This window comes from Leptodactylus fuscus, chromosome 1, assembly GCF_031893055.1.
Source record: "Leptodactylus fuscus isolate aLepFus1 chromosome 1, aLepFus1.hap2, whole genome shotgun sequence".
In the NCBI taxonomy this organism is placed as follows: Eukaryota; Metazoa; Chordata; class Amphibia; order Anura; family Leptodactylidae; genus Leptodactylus; species Leptodactylus fuscus.
The window spans coordinates 337,749,919-337,770,166 of record NC_134265.1 but is presented as its reverse complement, the minus strand read 5'-3'; the positions used below and the strand labels follow the sequence as shown (position 1 = coordinate 337,770,166).

General features: G+C 42.6%; 1 protein-coding gene across 3 annotated transcripts in view; it reads right to left on the bottom strand.

The window, feature by feature from the left end:
- KLHL5 (kelch like family member 5) overlaps positions 1-20,248 on the bottom strand; it is a 40,490-nt gene that overhangs the window by 12,050 nt on the left and 8,192 nt on the right. Inside the window, exons 1-4 of one of the 3 annotated variants that reach the window (XM_075261312.1) lie at positions 12,263-13,259; positions 8,182-8,367; positions 7,018-7,154; positions 3,402-3,598 (exon numbers count right to left, since the gene is read on the bottom strand). In XM_075261312.1, the coding sequence (XP_075117413.1) occupies positions 3,402-3,598; positions 7,018-7,154; positions 8,182-8,367; positions 12,263-12,642 (900 nt within the window). In that variant the 5' untranslated portion in view covers positions 12,643-13,259. Of the gene's footprint in view, positions 1-3,401; positions 3,599-7,017; positions 7,155-8,181; positions 8,368-12,262; positions 13,260-20,248 lie in introns of those variants that run through there. The other 2 variants (XM_075261316.1, XM_075261317.1) reach the window with 2 other exon arrangements.

The following is a 20,248-nucleotide window of genomic DNA, read 5'->3' as shown; positions in this document are numbered from 1 at the left end:
TGAGATCCGTTATATTCTCAAACACATGTATTGTACTGTAGTTTGCTGTGGCTTTTTCCATCTGCAAATCCAGGCATAAAAATCAGCAATTCCATCCCAAGTGCCTGGAGTCCTAAATATGGCAAACCTACAACTCAATGCAAACCGTTTTCCTCTCTAGTATAACATTGAGGTACAGCAGCATGATGGCGACTCCTGATTTGACAGCATTTATCTATTCCATATTCTCTGTAGAACGCTACTTTAAGAACAAGTGTCAGCTTAAAGGGGTTTCCTGGCATCGTAATATTAATGACCTTATCTAAGGATTAATTTGGTGGGAGTCCGGCACCCAGGGCCACCATCCATCAGCTGTTTGATTGTGAGCACTGCGGCCTCTTCGATACTTACTTTGCGGTACATTGTCCAGGGGCTTTGCTCAGACTTATTCACTTGAATGGGTCTGCGCTGTGACAAATGAATGTGACGTCACTGGTCTGTGAAGTGAAAATAGCATCCCTGCTGATCTGTGGGTGGCCTGGGTATTGGACCTAAGGATTGGTCATCAGTATTACATTCCGGAAAACCCATTTAATATTCTGCCTTCTGTAACGTTAGCAAATGACAGCTGTAGGTCCATACACGGTTAAGCCAAAAAGGCACTGTAGCTGTAATATTCTGACTCTATACTAAGCAGAAAGATCACGTATATTTTTTTATTGGCACATACACGTTATTTGAGAGGTGGGTTTTTTTTAGTTTTTTTTTTTAAATTATGAGCCTGACGTTGCTGCACGTCTGGACAGCCTTGTTAGACAGATGGATAGAAGGAGCGCTACGTGCCAGGAGCAGAGTGTTCCATAGGGACAAGCCAGTTACAATACTTTCCATGCTTATTTCCTGAACAGTCTGCCATCCCAGTCCTGGCACTTAAGGATCCGATTCATTCTCTTCAATCTGAACAGTCACTAGCCAGTCATCACATACAGGAACAACAGGCAAATCTTCTAGTATCAGAATCATCTGAACACAGTAGAAAGTGTAATATGTGTTTGTTATCTATCTATCTATCTATCTATAAATATACCCACACATGCATGCTGTATATACATAGATTGGGATGTGGGTCCAGCTCATTTTTTCTACTTGGTGATTTTATGCAATATACAGTATATACAATCTTATACATTGATCATGTGTTTCTCAGCAAAACATACAATACTGAACTTGAGGAGAATGGCTAGTGGGCTTATACACCTTGACCAATACATGTATATGTGTGTGTGTGTATATATATATACATATATATATATATATATATATATATATATATATATATATACACACACACTAAGAACCTGTTCAGTATTGTAGGTTTTGCTGAGAAGAACAAGATCACTGTATGACATTGGGATGTGCGGTCCATTTTGTTTCTTCTTCTTGGAGATTCTTATTCTATCTATCTAATCGCTCTACTATCTATCTATCTATCTATCTATCTATCTATCTATCTATCATTTTCTATTGCATATCTATCTATCTATCTCCCTCCTATCTATCTATCTATCTATCTATCTATCTATCTATCTATCTATCTATCTATCTATCTATCATCTCCCTCTCCATCTATAGATAGCAAAAAGATCAAGGCACAAGTGCAAAATACCATAAGACGACATTGGACGCTTTCATCAACATTTGTTATTTTTCATAACACGCGACTGTTCCAAAAATAGGTATGACTATATATGTTTTTATATACGTTTGTCATGTAGACTATGGTTTCCATAGAGATATGAGCTTCAATGCAGAAAATGTATTCATCTAACAACTTAAAGTTCATCTTAAAAAGCTCATTACGAGCGGTAAAAATCCCTAAATCCCACACGGACAGGACCTCTTACGTGATGAATTATTCATTGATAAAGAGAATGTATTACCTACATAATTTTTTACTAATTAAAACCAGATAATGAAACTTTAATTTTTTTTTTTCAACCGTTTTATTTTCTGATTTTAGATTTTTTTCCGTTTTCTGTCCAAGAATAAGGGGGCGGCCGACTCACCTGGGCTGTGGCTAACAGTAGTCTAAGACATGCTTTAAAGTAGTCACATGGACCACAGATGCAATGGTCTGGAGATGTTCATTGAAGTCTATTGGAGAGTTTTTTCATGTAGGCTCTATGACCTATGCAGAGGTCACTGTGTAGGAAGGGGGAGGAGGAGATTTGTAACTATAACTATCATCAATCATGAATCATAGGTTAGCTATATATAGATGATTCTTGTCATTGGAATACAGTGTAATCACTACGCCAGTGATAAGAAGATGATTGCTGAAGTGATCTCTACAGAACAGGAAGTGTGAGTTTATTGCGAGTCTCCTTGTATCAGTACGTCTGTTATGGTTAGCACTTCTTATATAATACACTGGTGCCCAGTGGTAAAGATGAGATCTGTCCATTATAGATTAGGAAACCACAGCACTGTCTTCAATGCAGATGGAAGTATTAATTGGTGAAATAATACAATATTTGGAAGGTTAAAGGGGTATTCCCACATCACATACTCACCAGTCTTCACTGCTGTAAAATCTTCTTTCTTCCTGGTTTCTTGCATCATTTGGTGGGCGGGGTTTCACATGCAACCTGCTGTTTAGCTCCGCCCCCAAATTAGTGTGTAGCTCCGCCCACCCATATTGGACTATGAAGTACAGGCAGCAGCAACTCCATTCTGTGTTACATACAGAGACTACCTGTCTCTGCGATAATGAACAAATTTGAATTAGCTAGCCTGATAACTGGGAGAACAGAAGAAATGAAAGCAGCTCCTCTCCCCTATCTGCTAACAGGAAGCTAGGTCACGTGGTGTAGACACAGGAATAGCTAGAAACACAGGCTCGCTCCTGTGCACTTAGCCCCTCCTCCCTTCCCCCTGAGAGCAGCAGATACATCACTTAACATTTGAGCAGATAAGTCAAGGGCTGTGTCAACAAAGAATTGAATGAAGTAAGATAGTGGACAAACAAAGCAGTTTTGCTGAAGCAGTGTATTTAGGAAAAGTCTTACATCCACATTAACAAGCAGTATAGATAGGATCCTTGTGATGGGACAACCCCTTTAATCTCCTTGTGGAATTTTCTGCACTACCAGAAATAAAAGATATATTACAAAGTTTCTTAGATTTACTATTATTAGTACTATTTATTTATGGAGATATATTTTTATTATTGGACGCACACTTTAATCCAGTCCTAGAGCGAGCGTAAAGTCTAAGGTTAGCTTTAGTAAGGGGCTGTGGAATTGCCGGACAATCAGAGTTCTCAGTCGTCCTATCTCATAACACTATAAGTCAAGGAGAACATTTACATTTTGGCTTATGATCTATGAATTGCTGGATTTCTAATTGATATTGGTACTCACCATCGTGTAATTGTGAGCCACTTTATGTAAATCGGCACATCCTTGAGCGTCGGCAAAAGAGCGGATACCCAAGCAGTTAGAAGGGTGAAGTTGTTTCATCAAGAACTTACAGCAAGCCTCAACAACTTGACACAGCTGCAGGAGACAAGCTGTAGACAGGAGACTCTCAATATTGTCTTCTTTTAACTCCAGGCGACCTGCGGGGAGGAGATCACCAATGAAAACCTGTATACGTCAACTCAATGCTTTTACAAAAAAAAAAAAAAAAAAAAAATCTATATGCAAAATTATTCAGGGGGCATGTGAATATCTTCAGACATGTCATAAGATGTAACAGATGTTATCATTGCTCTTTGCATCTCAATGACATTGCAGAAGATGTCTAAGTAGACACACGTTTCCTTCAAGATTAAAGGACAGACCAGGAGCTAAACAATTGCCCAAGTAGTAGAAGCAGCATGCTACTGCACATGCACCCGTGCCATTTTTTAACAATGTCAGTTAGCTAGTTAGAAGGGATCCGAGGACATCGCTGGAAGAGGAGGCGTGGATGAAGAAGACGGCGGACCCTGAATGCCCGCCCACCATGCACGATGAGTAAGTTGATCATATTCGGTTTTAGGTTATTATTTTAAAACTGGGGGGTAGTTTAATATAACTTTAGCGGTGCCTGAAGGGCCTTTTTAAAGGCTATTCACGCATATGTGGGGCTCTATCAGCATGAGTTTTGCTGATAGAGCCCCTTTAATCTTCAAATATTACATTATGATCCTTGCATTGTCTGTAAGGCAATATTCGAAGAACCAGTCACCAGAAGCCTTGACGGCAACACCAGTGCTATAAGCAGCAATACTTTTCCCAATGCAACGATGAATGATTCAGTAGTGCCAGTTGTATCCAAAGTATTCTGAATCTGGAACTCCATCGTGGTTTACGCTTTAAATGGAATCCACGATGCAAATGTGAAGGATCTCTATACAAATACATGATCAAGCCGAGAAATTCACAAAGGTCAAGACGTAGAACATTCAAATTGAGTCAAAGCGACAAAATCCTGGGTACCTGAAGGAGACTCAACCTAAAGACAGTAACTGCAGTAACAGGTATATCTAATTGTAGTGTTCAGCAGGGGATACGGCTTCCTGCCTGAACGTGTGCAATACACTGAAAATAAGTGGATTCTTCTTGGATGAATGGAGCCCTGTAGCAATTCTGCTATCTGTTTATTTTGGGAGAAGGAAGGAAGCAGATAATACAGGTCTCTGCTTTCTATACAATCCCAAATGTCACGTATAAATTCACCCAAAGAAACTGCAGAGTAGAAGGTCAAAAACATATTACATAGTAATCTTGGAAAAGGTGCCTTCACTAAAATATTGCATAAAAAAAATAAATCTATAATTTGTAATGATATCTGCCATCATTTTGCCAAGGCTCTGTGATTTTCCATACAAAGTCTATGGGCCACGTCTGGGATTGACTTGAATGAGGATGAACATCAGCACCCGATGTAACCCATGGACTGAAATAAAGCTTTGGTGGGGTGGGGAGTAGATTTTATTGTGATCCTTGACAATCCCTTTAAGTACAATATCTGTTTAAGTCTGACATCATTCAATGCCTGACTTACATTAGTTAAATATTCCTCAGATTTATGCATCAAAGCACAAGAGAATAAATTATCTGGATCGCTGCGCAGAAACTCCAGCGCTGACTTAATGGACTTGGTCTAAGAGCAGGAGGGTGTAAAACAGGTCACACCATTAAAAAGAGAGCGAATCGTAGTCGTACGCCTTATAAAATAACAGAAACCGCTAGTAAATAGTAAACGTGTGATCGTGTAGCTTAATGAAGTAAAGAAATATCAGGCAATGGACATCTTCGTAGATACAGGAATAGATGCCAGCAGTAATAAGATGCAAGTCACACACACTGAACCCCGCTGGGGATATAAGGTACATCCAGCTCAGGCAAGGCCAAGGTTTGCGCACAAGCCAGGCTATTGACCTATTTTAGTCTTAGACACCAGTCTGTTAGTTTTACATGTGTGACCTTGGACATGAACTTTTTCCAGCCATTTTTTAATGATCTTCTAATACACTATATGGGCTCATCAATGTTGGGTTTTGGTGATCGCTACGGCCATGGCTTTGTTACCTGAACCAACACTTCAGGGTGGCTCCTGACGCCCATACTATACAGAACACAGAGCTTAGTACTGAGGGACCACCACCCCTTCAAATATGCACAGTCCAGTCACATTAATGTGACCACCTGTCAAAATCCAGAATAACCCCCTTTGGCAGAGCGGACCGCTGCGAGACGTGCAGGAAGAGAGGGGATGTTGTGATGATATCACTGGGATGTTGAGCCATGCCGACTCCAGTGCCGTGGCCAGCTGCGCTAGGTTACGCAGTTGAGCATCCATGGCGCGAACAACCCGATCGAGGTGGTCCCACAGATTGTCAATTGGGTTCAAGTCAGGAGATCTCTCTCTCTTATACCGCCAGGTAGGTATATACTCTAACTTATCAATTATCCCAACAGCATAGTGGTTCAGGGCTTAGCAGATCTGGGGGCCTGGGTTTGAATCCATCCAAAGGATAACATCTGCATGGAGTTTGTATGTTCTCCCCATGTTTGCATGGGTTTCCTCCCACACCAAAAATATACTAATAGGTATATAGGCTCCCTGTAAAAACAACTGACCCTTGTGGGTGTTGGGAATGAGCCTGTATGGCAGCTACTTACTCTTCTACTCAACAATGTTCCATGAGCTTTGAGTCCCTTGTATGCCATTCATGACTGAACAATTCACAGAAGTAGAATACATAGTATGTATAGATCCCAGTACAAATTTTAAGTCCAGTCCTAAATGGGTTGTACAATCAATATGGAGTGGTCGTACACATTGCCACCAGCTGGCGCTCCACTCACTTCTATGAAATACCTGAACACTATACTAGGCCATCTCTTCCAGTCCAACAGAATAACACTGGGCATGTTCCATCTGTAGACCATTTCAATGAAGAATGGGGTCATCTATAGTCATGAACAGTCAGACTCTCACAGGGCATACAATATCCATTCTCTTATATAAGCTTGCCCGAACTGAGCATGTATGTTTATGGGATAACTTGGAAGCATAGGCTACTGGAGTATAGGGTCACCTTTAGTTTACCTTACAAGCTCTAGATGACATATTAAGGAACACGTATGAACCCTGCGCTGAAGGTTTACTTTTAAGAAGTGTTGTTCTGTTTGGGTAAGAATTTTGGCACAAACATGACTTTTTAAGCATTTTTCCAAAGCTTTATGCTTTGATGTGAAACTGTATAAAAGGAACTCAATGGACAGACTGTTAACGCTTTCCTAGCCACCGTTTTGGCTCATTTACCTTCTGCACGTCGTCTTCATATTCTAGGAGGTTGCATTAACATAATAACTTGGCACTCACAATCCTATAAATGCTTTTGTCCGTTTTGCTCATAAGTTGCCGTTTTCTATCTGGAGCTGGAATATTCCCGGATCTAATTATTTGCGCTCTCTCTCATGTGGAGACACCATTTATTTGCACTGTGATACTTCCTCGCACAGCTCCATACAGATACATTACCTGTGTAGGAATACTGAACTAAGGCCCAAAGAGCATTGGGTTCGACACCCTCCATTTTAATTTCCTCTTGTTTGGCTTCTCTGACGTCGCTGGTGAACATCGCTGCAAAGTAATCAGATACGGAGGACAGAACCAGCCTGGCGGGACATAATAAGGATTATTATCAGACTGTCTCCTTATATCCTCCTTATACCACCAATATCTAATCCCTGGGACCCCAATGATCACTAAAACAAAGGTGCAGTCATGCCCTTCTAACTGGCCATGGCCCTTCGGCCGCTATCCCTCCATCCCGATCATCGGACTTATCTATATTAACACATAATATACCAATGCAGCATTTTCAAGGGAGTGTAAAATAATACAACACATTAAAAGGTGTTGCAACGAGTCCCCCCCCTATAACACGAGGCTATTCAATTGATACCATCAGGTGAAGATGGCAGGAAATATAGTATCATATGGCACCCATTAAAATAACTATGTAACCATGTAATGCATGGCTGTCCTCCAGAGCGGGAATCACTCTTTGTAGCATATCTCCTCTATGGCACCCAAGCCTGTATACATATATATCTAGGGGTTATCTATTTTGTCCTGCTCAAAAAATGGGCATTATGATCATTGACACCAATTTACTGGTATAAATGATAACTATGCCAACTACCAGTGCTGGTACACAACCCTGCCAGAGAATGCACTTGATTTATGACAAGGCGCACACCTTGTTATATATTTGGTGCATCTCTGGCAGCGCAGGAATGATCAAGACCAGTGTTCTGAACAACGGTCCTGATAAATCTCCCATAGCATTATTCCATTTTAAACATGGAGTATGTATAGTTCTTTAGTAAGTACCAGGCATCCTCCCATTCCATTTCTTTCTCTCTGGATTCATCTACAATGGCCACCAACCAGTTTGGTCAGCCTACCCATGCGTGCTGGTCTCGGATTGATCAGTACTGTGGATGTCAGCTTAGTATTCATTACAGCAGTGGTGGCCAATCCAAAAGAAAGGGGGAGAGTCTTAGACTACTGAAACACACTAGTATAAAGAAGCTGGTGGCCACTGCTGATAAACGCACAGTGAATCAGGAATCTCCGTCGCATATGTGTGTGTGGGGTGCGGTTTGGAGTATAGTACACCAGTTTATGAGCCCGTACCTGTGTGCAGGAATTCTCCGATCGCCAGCGATCAGGACGACATCACAAAGCTGTTTGTGCCGCAAGTAATTTTCCATCTTCTTAAAGGTTTGCTCGGCATGGTTAAGGGACTGGAAGAACTCATCTGGGGCACAGGACTCCATTGTGTGGCAGGAAGATAACGTTTGGCTGCTGTTTGAGGTCCTGCTGGCAAAAAAAGAAAGACCTCAATTGGAATTACAATAAAGCTATATTTAGTAGGCTGCTTTAACTCTTTGATGAAAAATCATAATAAAAAGAAGAAAGTCATATTTTTTGCATTACTGTGGAATTTGTGCTGCGCTTAGTTGGCAAAACAAAAAAAAAAGATAAACTCGGCATAGAAGATGAAGTTGGAAAAACGGGGCCAAAACTGGAACACACGCAGTATACAATGCAGGTGGATGCAGCCTGCTTCACTCTTCTGTATTTATATCTATAGGGTATACATCCAACAGTGGTCATACAAAGACAATGTTGTGTGCACATGAGATACAGAATTTAGTTTGTGAGCCTGTAATGGCCACAGCAACCACCTACACTCAAAAATTTGCTCCTATGCTGTCCATTACTCTGACCTAGCCAAAGACATTGTTGCAAGTCACAGTCAAAAAATGTACACAGTCACTTCCATAGGATCATTGAGGGTGTTCAGTTGCAAACCTAAGGATAGGATAGATCATCAATATCAGATCGGTGAGGGTCAAACAGCTGGCACCCCCATGAATCAGCTGTTAAGAGAAAGGAGCAGGAAGCCCACCACTCCATTCTGAGTGTAGTGACTAGAAGGATTGCTGCAGATCAACTCCTATTCACTTGGAAGGTAGGTAGATAAATTGCAGTGACTCAGTTCCACCACTACACAGAGAACAGCGCTGTCTGCTTCCTGCTCCATTTTTTGTATCAGCTGCTAAGAACAGCTGATGGGTGGGGGTGAGGCCAGCACACACACAGCAATTGCCCAGTTGTTCCAGGGGTTTGCACTCAGTGCCTATGGATACAGTTTCTCAAAAACATGTTCGGTACGCTTGCCTTTACCTATACAGCCAGGCACAGTTCTGGGATTGCACCACACGGATGGATAGACGCAATGGTCACAACAGAGATCCAAATGAAAGACCCAAAGACATGGGGAAAGGCCATTTTTGTATGGGAACTATCCCGTCTAGCGTGACTACTTCAGGGTGCAGCATGCATAGGCTGGAAGGCAGATGGCATAAAAGTGCACCATCTGCAGCAGAATCAACTGGCGCAACTGGGTTCTGCCTCTTTGGTTAGCATCATTGTGCAACCCTCTTTCCAAAAACTACTAGACATGAGATCAGTGACAACATGATACAAGTTCTATGTCGAGCAGAAGTCTGACTGTAATATCAGACTCACCGAGACAAAAAACCCAAACAATACAATTGGTTTATAAATAGCTGTTTCTGAAAAACAGAGAAGCCACAGACAAGCCATACTTGGTAATATACAGAAATACCTCCGTACACACTATAAGTAACAAGCCCACTGAGTGTTTATAGAACTATTGTAATGGAGAACAGGAATAAGTGCGAGCGTTCACTCTGATCTATTGTCAGGGCTCCGCAACTCGAACGCCAGGACCATACAACTCATTTTATTTGCTCTCCTATTTATAGATTGTCTTCTAGGCTTATTAAAGATATTATCTTCAGAGCCTGTACAGTAAATAACCTTAAAGGGAGTGTCACCAGAACCCAACGTATCGACCCAACACTGCAGATAGATTCAGGTGACCATAACCTGACCGCGTTTTCCACTTATGAATTGGCGCCTCCATTGCCAAGATGTTTTGGGGGTTTTTTTTTGTGAATATACAAATTAGATTTGTGCTCCAAAGAGGAAAGCTCACATTGCTTCACAGATCTCATTTGTATATTAACAAAAACAACGATATCTTGGAAACAGGCAATAACATAAGAGTAAATCACTGTATGATTCAGGTGACCCTAACCCACCCATCCATCCATCCGTGGGGCTGGGGGATATTCTGGGGTCTGGTAACAGACTCCATTTAAGTGAGACAACATTAGGCTTGCAACTACGCCTCAGCATGTGTTGGCGCTATATAAACAATGGACATTTATAGTATTTCCATTAGGAAATAGGCACTGGCAGCCGCTTACTAATCTATGGAGTTAGGGCTAGTTCACACGGGGCTAGTGACCGCGTATTTTGGTCCTGATTTTGATGTGGGAAGCAGTGTCAGAATAGGACCAAAATGAGCCTGCGCGACTTCCCCCTCCGGAGTAGGCCCAAATGAATGGGCCTAGTCCGGAGGGTGCTGTCCCGAGACGGACGCCGGGGCTGAATCAGCCGTGGAATCCGCCTAAAGAAAGGGCAGCTCGCTTCTTTTTTTCCATGAGTGGGAACATACCGCTCACGGAAAAAAGGAAGCTAGCGATCAATGTAGACCTCTATTGTGAGGGGGTGGATTCTGAGATGAATTCGGGGTCAAAATCCGCCCCATGTGAATGAGCCCTCAAGGCTATGGCATGAAAGTGAAGGTTCTACACAAAGGCAACCTGGGAATGAAGCTCATGAAGGGAAACTATTCCAAAGGCTGGATTGTAGGGATTGGCCACCATTTATTATGATGGGAAAATCCCTAGTTCTCAGCGTCCGATGGGGATTAACCTACCGACATACCCTCTCCCCTACTCCAGGCCAGAACCCTCCTGGTCCTAGGGGTAGAAAATCTAGAAAGCCTGTTCCTAGTTTGACAGCAGACATGGAATGAAAAACAACAACCCCCATACATCAGGTTGTAGGAGGAATCCTCTGACAGATACCAGATATGTATGGCCAACTAAAGTATATGGCAACCTCACTTTCGCCATACGCAATGGTATAGGCATCATTTTATAACCTAGGATCTCCTTACTATGTAATAAATGACCAAGGAGTCCAACTAAGAAAAGATATGCAAGGTTAAATTATTAAGTTATCATTATTAAAGTTATTTTAGTAAGAATATTAGGAACAATGTGATATCTGATAGAACACCATTATAATAAATTCTCTCTTTAATGCCTGAAGCGACTCTATGGGAGGTACACCGCGCCAGCCATTAATTCCTGTAATATGGGACGCCATAAATTATAGTACCGTCTCTGTTCTACTAAGGGCACCTGCGGAGAAGAGTCAGGGAATGTTTAATCATACGAGGCATTCCCGATAAGAAAATCAAATTTACATGTTAATATAAATTCAATAGATATTTCCATGAAATGCCCTAGATACTAAGAGAAGTAGTCCATCCAAATCAGTTTTTTGTGGTAAAATTAGGGGCCTCGGCTTATATTCGGGTCGGCTTATACTCGAGTATATACGGTAAATGTATTTTCATAAAAGAATACCGAGCAGACCGCTGCCCTCTGTGCCCACTAGTACCCCGAAATATAGTGCTGCAGAAATAGTGACATGGATAATGCTTGCAAATATTGTCATGGTCTGCAAAGATTGAGAAGAAAGTGATAGTTCACCCCCCAAAATAGTATAGGTGCCGTAGGCTGCGCCCCCAAAAAACTTTGCTGCCCCTAGGACAGCATATCAAATTTTAAAACTTCACAAATTATGAACATCAGAAAAGAAAATTTGTATGGAAAACTGTAGGAATTACAAGATAAAGGAAAAACAATTAAAAAAAAAAAAAACAAGGTAAATTTTTTTTTAATGTTTGCATTAAAAACATTTAAAAAAAAAAGTCTCAAGGACTCTTTATATCTGCACAATATTTACTGCAAGGTTGTATTCACATACAGCAGACTCGTTGCAGAAATATCAGCGACTGTCTAATTTATTAAATACGCCTTCCAGAAATCCATGCGTTTGCCAGCGACGCGACCCCATTCAGATGAATGGAACAAATCTGCTGCATGAACGCCCGACTCCGAGAATGTAAATCTGTCCTATGCATGACATTTTTTTACGGATACATTTTATTTATTTTTTTTAAGTGCCTTATGCTGCAAAGACAAAATGCTGGATGCCTTGGGGAGATACAGCATAGGGTTAATAACTCAAATAATATTCTGACCTGCAGGAACTGCTCTCTGACTCAATATCTTCCTCGCTGACACCATCCTCGGTTTCTGGTTTGTTAAGCCAATGTCCTGATTCCGAGGGACCTGCTGCAAGTTCGGCAGAGGAGGCAGTGTGCTCAGATGCAGATGCCATGGTGCATGGAAGCAAATTTTGGAAGCTCTGGTTGCTGCTTCTCCTGTATGCCACTGACTGCAGGGGCAAGGGGAGGTTACTAGAGTCCAAAAACTTTCTGTCCCCAGCCACCGGGCTCTGATCACTACTCAGGAAGTCTCCTTGCTGGATAGCATTGACAGGTGCTGCCTGGTGTCCGAACCACCTCCATCTGATTTTTAGTATCTGTTTCACATCAAAGTCCTTGCGGGAGCCAGACATTCTCTCCTAGAGAGCAAAGGATTGTCTAGGCAACTAGGGGAGGAAAAAAAAAAAAAAGCCCACGCTGAATATCCAAGATCTACATATTCATCCAAATAGAATGAAGGGACCAGCTGCAGGCGAATGCAGGAACGGAGGACAATGAGAAGATTCCAGTTCTTGGAGTCAGATGTTCATCAGGATCTCTTGAAGCCATGCAGATGCCCTGTAAGGAGACGCAGTCTATGTGCCTCTAACGTGAAAATCCAAAAAGCACAGCACTTTCCACCGCATTCTTCTTCAGTCGGCGACTATTTCCTCTCAAAGACACTGACAGCGTTCATTAAAGTCTTTCAGATGCTCAACACCTCCCCCTTCCCCATACCCACAAATGACAGCACTATTCACATGCTGCATCTTCTCGGACCACAAAAGCTCAAATGCACCAACAATTCTCTTCTGTTAGCATCAGTAATCCCGGCCAAAGACTGACAAGTATATGAAGTAAAGATGATAGCGTGCACATGTATAGTGAGATTAGGGTCTGCCAGACTTGTTTACAACTAATGGACACTTAATTAATATTTCAGCATAATGGGCCAGATCAATATGTTACTCATTTCTACAGCCAGTGGAATGTTCGGAAACTACAGCTGGGTGAAGGCCATGTGAAGTGCATTGCAGCAAAATACTGTGTAGTAGCCAAGAAGAGGACTCAAAATCAGCCATGAAATAACGGAATAGTAATAAAGCACAAGCATACAGGAAAATACTTAATAATGATCCTTTATAAGATTACAAGTCCTCTGTACTAGATGCTGGACATTGATCCCTGGATATATTGTGATATTTAAGTCAAAAAGAGTCAAAAAATATTTTTCCTCCCCTAAAGGAGTCGTTCTAACAATGGAAATAAGTAAAATGAATATGAATTTTAAAGTAACACTGTAAGGTGATGTTACTTACACAAAATGTAATTAAAAAAAAAAAAAAAGCAATTATCTCCAGGTAATAGTACCCCCTGGTGGTCAAAATGATTAGGTTGGTGCAAGTCAATCCAGTGAGGCTCTGTTAGTCATGTATGCCCAACAGAATACAGTACAGCTGCTGCTGGATCCTCAGCAAAGAAGCAGGGATAATACAGTATAGCTGCTGCTGGATCCTCAGTAAAGAAGCAGGGATAATACAGTATAGCTGCTGCTGGATCCTCAGTAGAGAAGCAGGGATAATACAGTACAGCTGCTGTTGGACCCTCAGTAGAGAAGCAGGGGCAATACAGTACAGCTGCTGCTGGATCCTCAGTAAAGAAGCAGGGATAATACAGTATAGCTGCTGCTGGATCCTCAGTAGAGAAGCAGGGATAATACAGTACAGCTGCTGCTGGATCCTCAGTAGAGAAGCAGGGATAATACAGTACAGCTGCTGCTGGAGCCTCAGTAGAGAAGCAGGGATAATACAGTACAGCTGCTGCTGGATCCTCAGTAGAGAAGCAGGGATAATACAGTACAGCTGCTGCTGGATCCTCAGTAAAGAAGCAGGGATAATACAGTACAGCTGCTGCTGGATCCTCAGTAGAGAAGCAGGGATAATACAGTACAGCTGCTGCTGGATCCTCAGTAAAGAAGCAGGGATAATACAGTACAGCTGCTGCTGGAGCCTCAGTAGAGAAGCAGGGATAATACAGTACAGCTGCTGCTGGATCCTCAGTAGAGAAGCAGGGATAATACAGTACAGCTGCTGCTGGATCCTCAGTAAAGTAGCAGGGATAATACAGTACAACAGCTGCTGGATCCTCCATAAAGAAGCAGGGATAATACAGTTCAGCTGCTGCTGGATCATCAGTAAAGAAGCAGGGATAATACAGTATAGCTGCTGCTGCTGGATCCTCAGTAGAGAAGCAGGAATAATACAGTATAGCTGCTGCTGGATCCTCCGTAAAGAAGCAGGGATAATACAGTATAGCTGCTGCTGGATCATCAGTAAAGAAGCAGGGATAATACAGTATAGCTGCTGCTGGATCCTCTGTAGAGAAGCAGGGATAATACAGTACAGCTGCTGCTGGATCCTCAGTAGAGAAGCAGGGATAATACAGTACAGCTGCTGCTGGATCCTCAGTAAAGAAGCAGGGATAATACAGTACAGCTGCTGCTGGATCCTCAGTAAAGAAGCAGGGATAATACAGTACAACAGCTGCTGGATCCTCGTAAAGAAGCAGGCATAATACAGTACAGCTGCTGCTGGATCATCAGTAAAGAAGCAGGGATAATACAGTATAGCTGCTGCTGCTGGATCCTCAGTAGAGAAGCAGGAATAATACAGTATAGCTGCTGCTGGATCCTCAGTAAAGAAGCAGGGATAATACAGTACAGCTGCTGCTGGAGCCTCAGTAGAGCAGCAGGGATAATACAGTACAGCTGCTGCTGGATCCTCAGTAAAGAAGCAGGGATAATACAGTATAGCTGCTGCTGCTGGATCCTCAGTAGAGAAGCAGGAATAATACAGTACAGCTGCTGCTGGATCCTCAGTAAAGAAGCAGGGGCAATACAGTACAGATGCTGCTGGATCCTCAGTAGAGAAGCAGGGATAATACAGTACAGCTGCTGCTGGATCCTCAGTAAAGAAGCAGGGATAATACAGTACAACTGCTGCTGGATCATCAGTAAAGAAGCAGGGATAATACAGTACAGCTGCTGCTGGGTCATCAGTAGAGAAGCAGGGATAATACAGTACAGCTGCTGCTTGATCCTCAGTAGAGAAGCAGGGACAATACAGTACAGCTGCTGCTGGATCCTCAGTAGAGAAGCAGGGATAGCATTTAGTCTGGACATAGGCTTTCTTTCTGCTTCTCAGACAGAAAGACCAACATGGGCAACAGCATTGAGATCAGTAAAAGTAGACACAATCCTGATACAGATTCCTAACAATACATTACACAGCTACTCTAAAATGTATATTCAGTTTATTTATTGCCATTTGTATTTCATGGTACAACCATGAAATGATTGTGGGGGAGGATTACCAGGGCTTGTGCTTCTAGTACAGGTGCAGGGGAGGGTAATTAGGTACAGAACTAAGGCAGAAAATTGAACCTATGTGCAGGTCATGTAAAGCCTAGCCATGAAACAGCTTTATTGCCTCCAGGGACTCTACTCAGTCTTAGAAATAGACGAGGAAAGGCAAGTATAAAAGGGATTGTTATTTTTAATCACTTCCCCTGGGCCCCTGATTATTATACTCTGAGGTCTGAGTCGACCCCAGAGTATAATAAGAACACCAGGTCTTGGAGGGGGGGCTCTTGGGAGCACATAAGACTGTGTGGGGGCCACTGCGGAGCACATAATACTGTGTGGTGGCCACTGCGGAGCACATAATACTGTGTGGTGGCCACTGCGGAGCACATAATACTGTGTGGGGGCCACTGCGGAGCACATAATGCTGTGTGGGGGCCACTGCGGAGCACATAATACTGTGTGGGGGCCACTGAGGAGTGGCACTATTAACAGTATCAGGCCCTGTCTACACGGTGGAATCTGGCACTGATTTTGCAGCGAATTTCAAACTTAAATCAGCAGCGGATTCCTCCCGTATTCTGCCTCCTATAGAAACTAATTGGAGTGGGAAGCTCCGATACGGAGGCTGGGGCTTGAGACTATTCCTCGCACCATGAGCCAGGGGCAGAAAATAAAGAAGAATCCGAGGTAGAGGTCTGCCTGAAGTTCCTCTTTACATTATGATGTCTGAACCAGGTGTATCTACTTGTATGGAATAGACAGTATTACACTTCACTCCAGTAGGTCTCCCTCAGCAAAAAAAAACCCAATTTCAATTGTTTTTTTTTTTTCTGCAGTGTGCATGAGTTGGTCCAAAAGGGGCCCAAGGGCCCACACAAACCTGGAGTCAGTCCTGTATATGGCACATACATATTCCACAGCGATGTACAGAGGTTGTCACAAGTGACATAAATATGCTGACCATGAATATCATCTTATAGATACTGCTGCTAAAGTAAGACATAAAAAATAATCAATACTATACTATATATCATATGGAAGTGGGTCATATTGGGAGCACAGCCAATACAAGGATTGGGTTCTTGGTTATTTTATATGAAATGACAAACAGAAATAAAAGTATAAAACAAAAATTCTGAAATATCCCAGTCTTCCCATTACAGTGTAAATAGTATACACTGTGAGGACTGTTAGAGGGGTATTCAGGCCCAAATAGCATTTTTATATTGGTGAAAACAGGGGTTACCCACAGATCTATTTGACTATAAGACTTTTCTCTCCGCTGATTTTCGGCTGTTTTCCTGAAGTTATGGCCGCGTCATGGACAGTCCACGGCCGCGTCATGGACAGTCCACGGCCGCGTCATGGACAGTCCACGGCCGCGTCATGGACAGTCCACGGCCGCGTCATGGACAGTCCACGGCCGCGTCATGGACAGTCCACGGCCGCGTCATGGACAGTCCACGGCCGCGTCATGGACAGTCCACGGCCGCGTCATGGACAGTCCACGGCCGCGTCATGGACAGTCCACGGTCGCGTGATGACAAGGAAGCGCATAGGTCATTATCGGGCAGACATCTGATTACTGGACTGATTTTTATCCACTTCGTATAAGCAGAATAAATGACAGCAAGCAGAGATCTAGAAAACCAAAACTGGGCAATCCCTTTAATTGATATAGCCATAGCTATCCGTTATAGAGGTTGCAGCCAGACGTGACCCATTTGCTACATAAGAGAACAGCAATATTGTAAGTGACGTGTCTGTTCTAGAGACCCTGCTGTACCCATGTATACATATCGATAATCGGAAGGGTCTCAAACAGGAAGAATTTAGCAATACAATTAGAAGAAATTCCTCATGCTCATCCCATACGGTAAATGTTTCCTCCTCCATATTAATCATTTTAATGGTATTCTATGACATTATTGAGGTCAAAAGTTTTCGGTCACAATCAATATCCCATTTAAGGGTAACGTCATCCTGACCATTTGTCACCGGTGGTTTTTCCACAGCAGGAGAAAAGCAAAGCCTTTTCCTGCATGAAATATTCAGGAGAGATTCTGCGGATGATGAAAAGGACTATGAAATATTGTGTTTCTTACGCTTTTGAGACTTCACATAAAAACATACTGGCCCTGACAAAAAGCAACATATATTCTATGAAGAAAGCAGCGGAGGAGAAACGTGGGAAAGAAGAAAAGTCGCAAAAGACTGAATTATTATTATATCCTGAAAAGCTCGACATACAATGCAAAGGCAATTCTGCAAGGTTACTACTATTAGTAGGCAATACATTCTAAGCTCTAGGAATCCGCCCGGCATCCATCATAATGGTGTCTAGTACTGTTGTAGTCATCGGTGGGGGTGCAAAGGGTCTGACTCACTGAATGGGAGACTCTAATAGGTGAAAATGAAAAGCAATACCCATTTAATGGGGGTGGCTGGGATTTTATGAAATTTAAAGGCAAGCAAGGAATGATAGGAAATTAAAAAAAAAAAAAAAAATCCACGTTAAAGGGAGTCTATCAGTAGAAAAACACATTTGTAACTAAAGGCTATTGTACGCCTACCTTCCATTCTAAGCTTCTGCCCTCCGTTTCTTCTGTTATGCATATTGTGATCACAGAACATTGTGGGCCTTCCCCCTGTGCTCCGAGCACCCCCATGTCATAACTCTCCACCGCCCCTTAGTTCAGTCCACTCCACTGTACGCAATCAGCTCTGCCACTTCGGGTTCGAGCAGAGCTGAATGCGCATATCCGGGCGCTCTTTTTCCCATGGTCTACTACACGAGCATAGCAGACCACCAGAAAATGGACGCCCAGACATGCACAGTTGGCTCTGCCTGAACCCAAAGTGGCAGAGCTGATTGCATACAGCGCTGTGTCCGATCCCCGCGAAAGGCAGAAGTTCTGGCAAAGAAGAGGGGACTGAACATAAGCAGCTAAGGGGCAGTGGAAAGTAATGACATGGGGGGGTGCTCGGAGCACAGGGGAAAAGCCCACAATGCTCTGTGATCATAATATGCATAACAGAAGGACTTTTTAAAAGCCATTCCAACATGCCACTAGTTAAAAATTTGTTTTTCTAATGATAGACTCCCTTTAAATCCCTAAACCACTTAATGTATACACAAATTCCCAAATACCCCAAAGTAGCTTCTGAGAGCTTCTTATAGGACAGCAGGAAAAGCATTTTTAGGGGCCATTCACATGGCAGAAAATAAAGAAAAATTCCTCTTAAAGGGGTATTCCCATAACTCTTGTTCTGCAGCCTGCAGGCTCTGTGCTCTCTTCACTTCCTGGATTTCTTGGCACATTGGTGGACGGGGTTTCACTTGCTCTGCTATCTGCTATGTTTGCAGTCAGTAATGAGGGATTGGTTGTAAATGCATTACCACAGTATGAAGCTGATGTAGCAGAGCTGGATTTGAGTCAGCTTGCATTACATACAGAGGTAACGCACTCCTTATCTCAGCCCTTATCAGCCAAATTCAATTAAACCGGCTGATAAGTGGAAAAGCTGAAGATAGACAGCACAGTAATCCCGGAGCTCTCACCTCCTCCTTACCTATCTGAGGAGCTCCGTTGCTTGTCAGCCCCTCCCTCCCCCCCTGAGAGCAGGCAGCTACATCACTTGGGAACTGAGCAGATAAGCCAAGTGGCCATAGAAATGCAGTGTCGACAATGAAGTGAATAAATTAAGATAGCGGCCAAACAAAGCAGTTTTGATAAAGCAATGCATTTAGGAAAAGTCTTAAATCCACATACACTAGCAGTATAGATAGGATGCTTTTCATGGGACAACCCCTTTAATTTTGCGGCCGCAAGGTACCCGCAGCAGAACGGAGATGCGTCGTGGATTATCGCCAGTGATTAGGTCTAGATTAATGGGCCTAATCAGCAAGGAGTCCCAAAATGTGGTTGCCGCAGTTAAAGAACCTATGGTGAGATCGAGGAGGATGCTTATTTTTTCAACGTCCTGCTGCGATCTCTTAGAAACAAAGAGAGGCAGTGTCTTAGTGTAAACTGCCGCCGATTTAGGGGACGACAGAATCCACTCCCAAATTCCTATGTGTGAATACTCCCTTACACCCTCTTGTAGCAAGATACACCTGTAATAATTTATATATCCATCTGACACATCTGAATGCCAAGTTGTCCAGCAATCTGACATTTCTCTCTGGGTGCAATATACTTTTTTTCCTCAATTAGTGTATATATGGTTCAAAGTCTTTCTGCCCAAAGTTACTTTATTGTCCCTCATCTGCAACACTACACCTGCCTGATATAAACTTAGATATCACTAGATACGACCCATACAATGGATATATACATCTTTAAGACAGAAAACAAACTTGATAAATAGCTGTTAACTCACTCTTCCATCTTAAGACTCATAAATCTTTAAAGACACTCAGACTATGATGAAAATCAATGTTACACATTGTCCTGTGCCTTGCAAGATAAAAGATGAATGAATCAATCATGGCGTATTCTAATATTCTGTTATAGATTGCAAATATTGTGATACATTGTGTCACCTAGACATTGCACTGTGCCGGGTGAATAATTTCTATGGTACGGTTATGGAAAATGGGCTTTGCGGCTGCA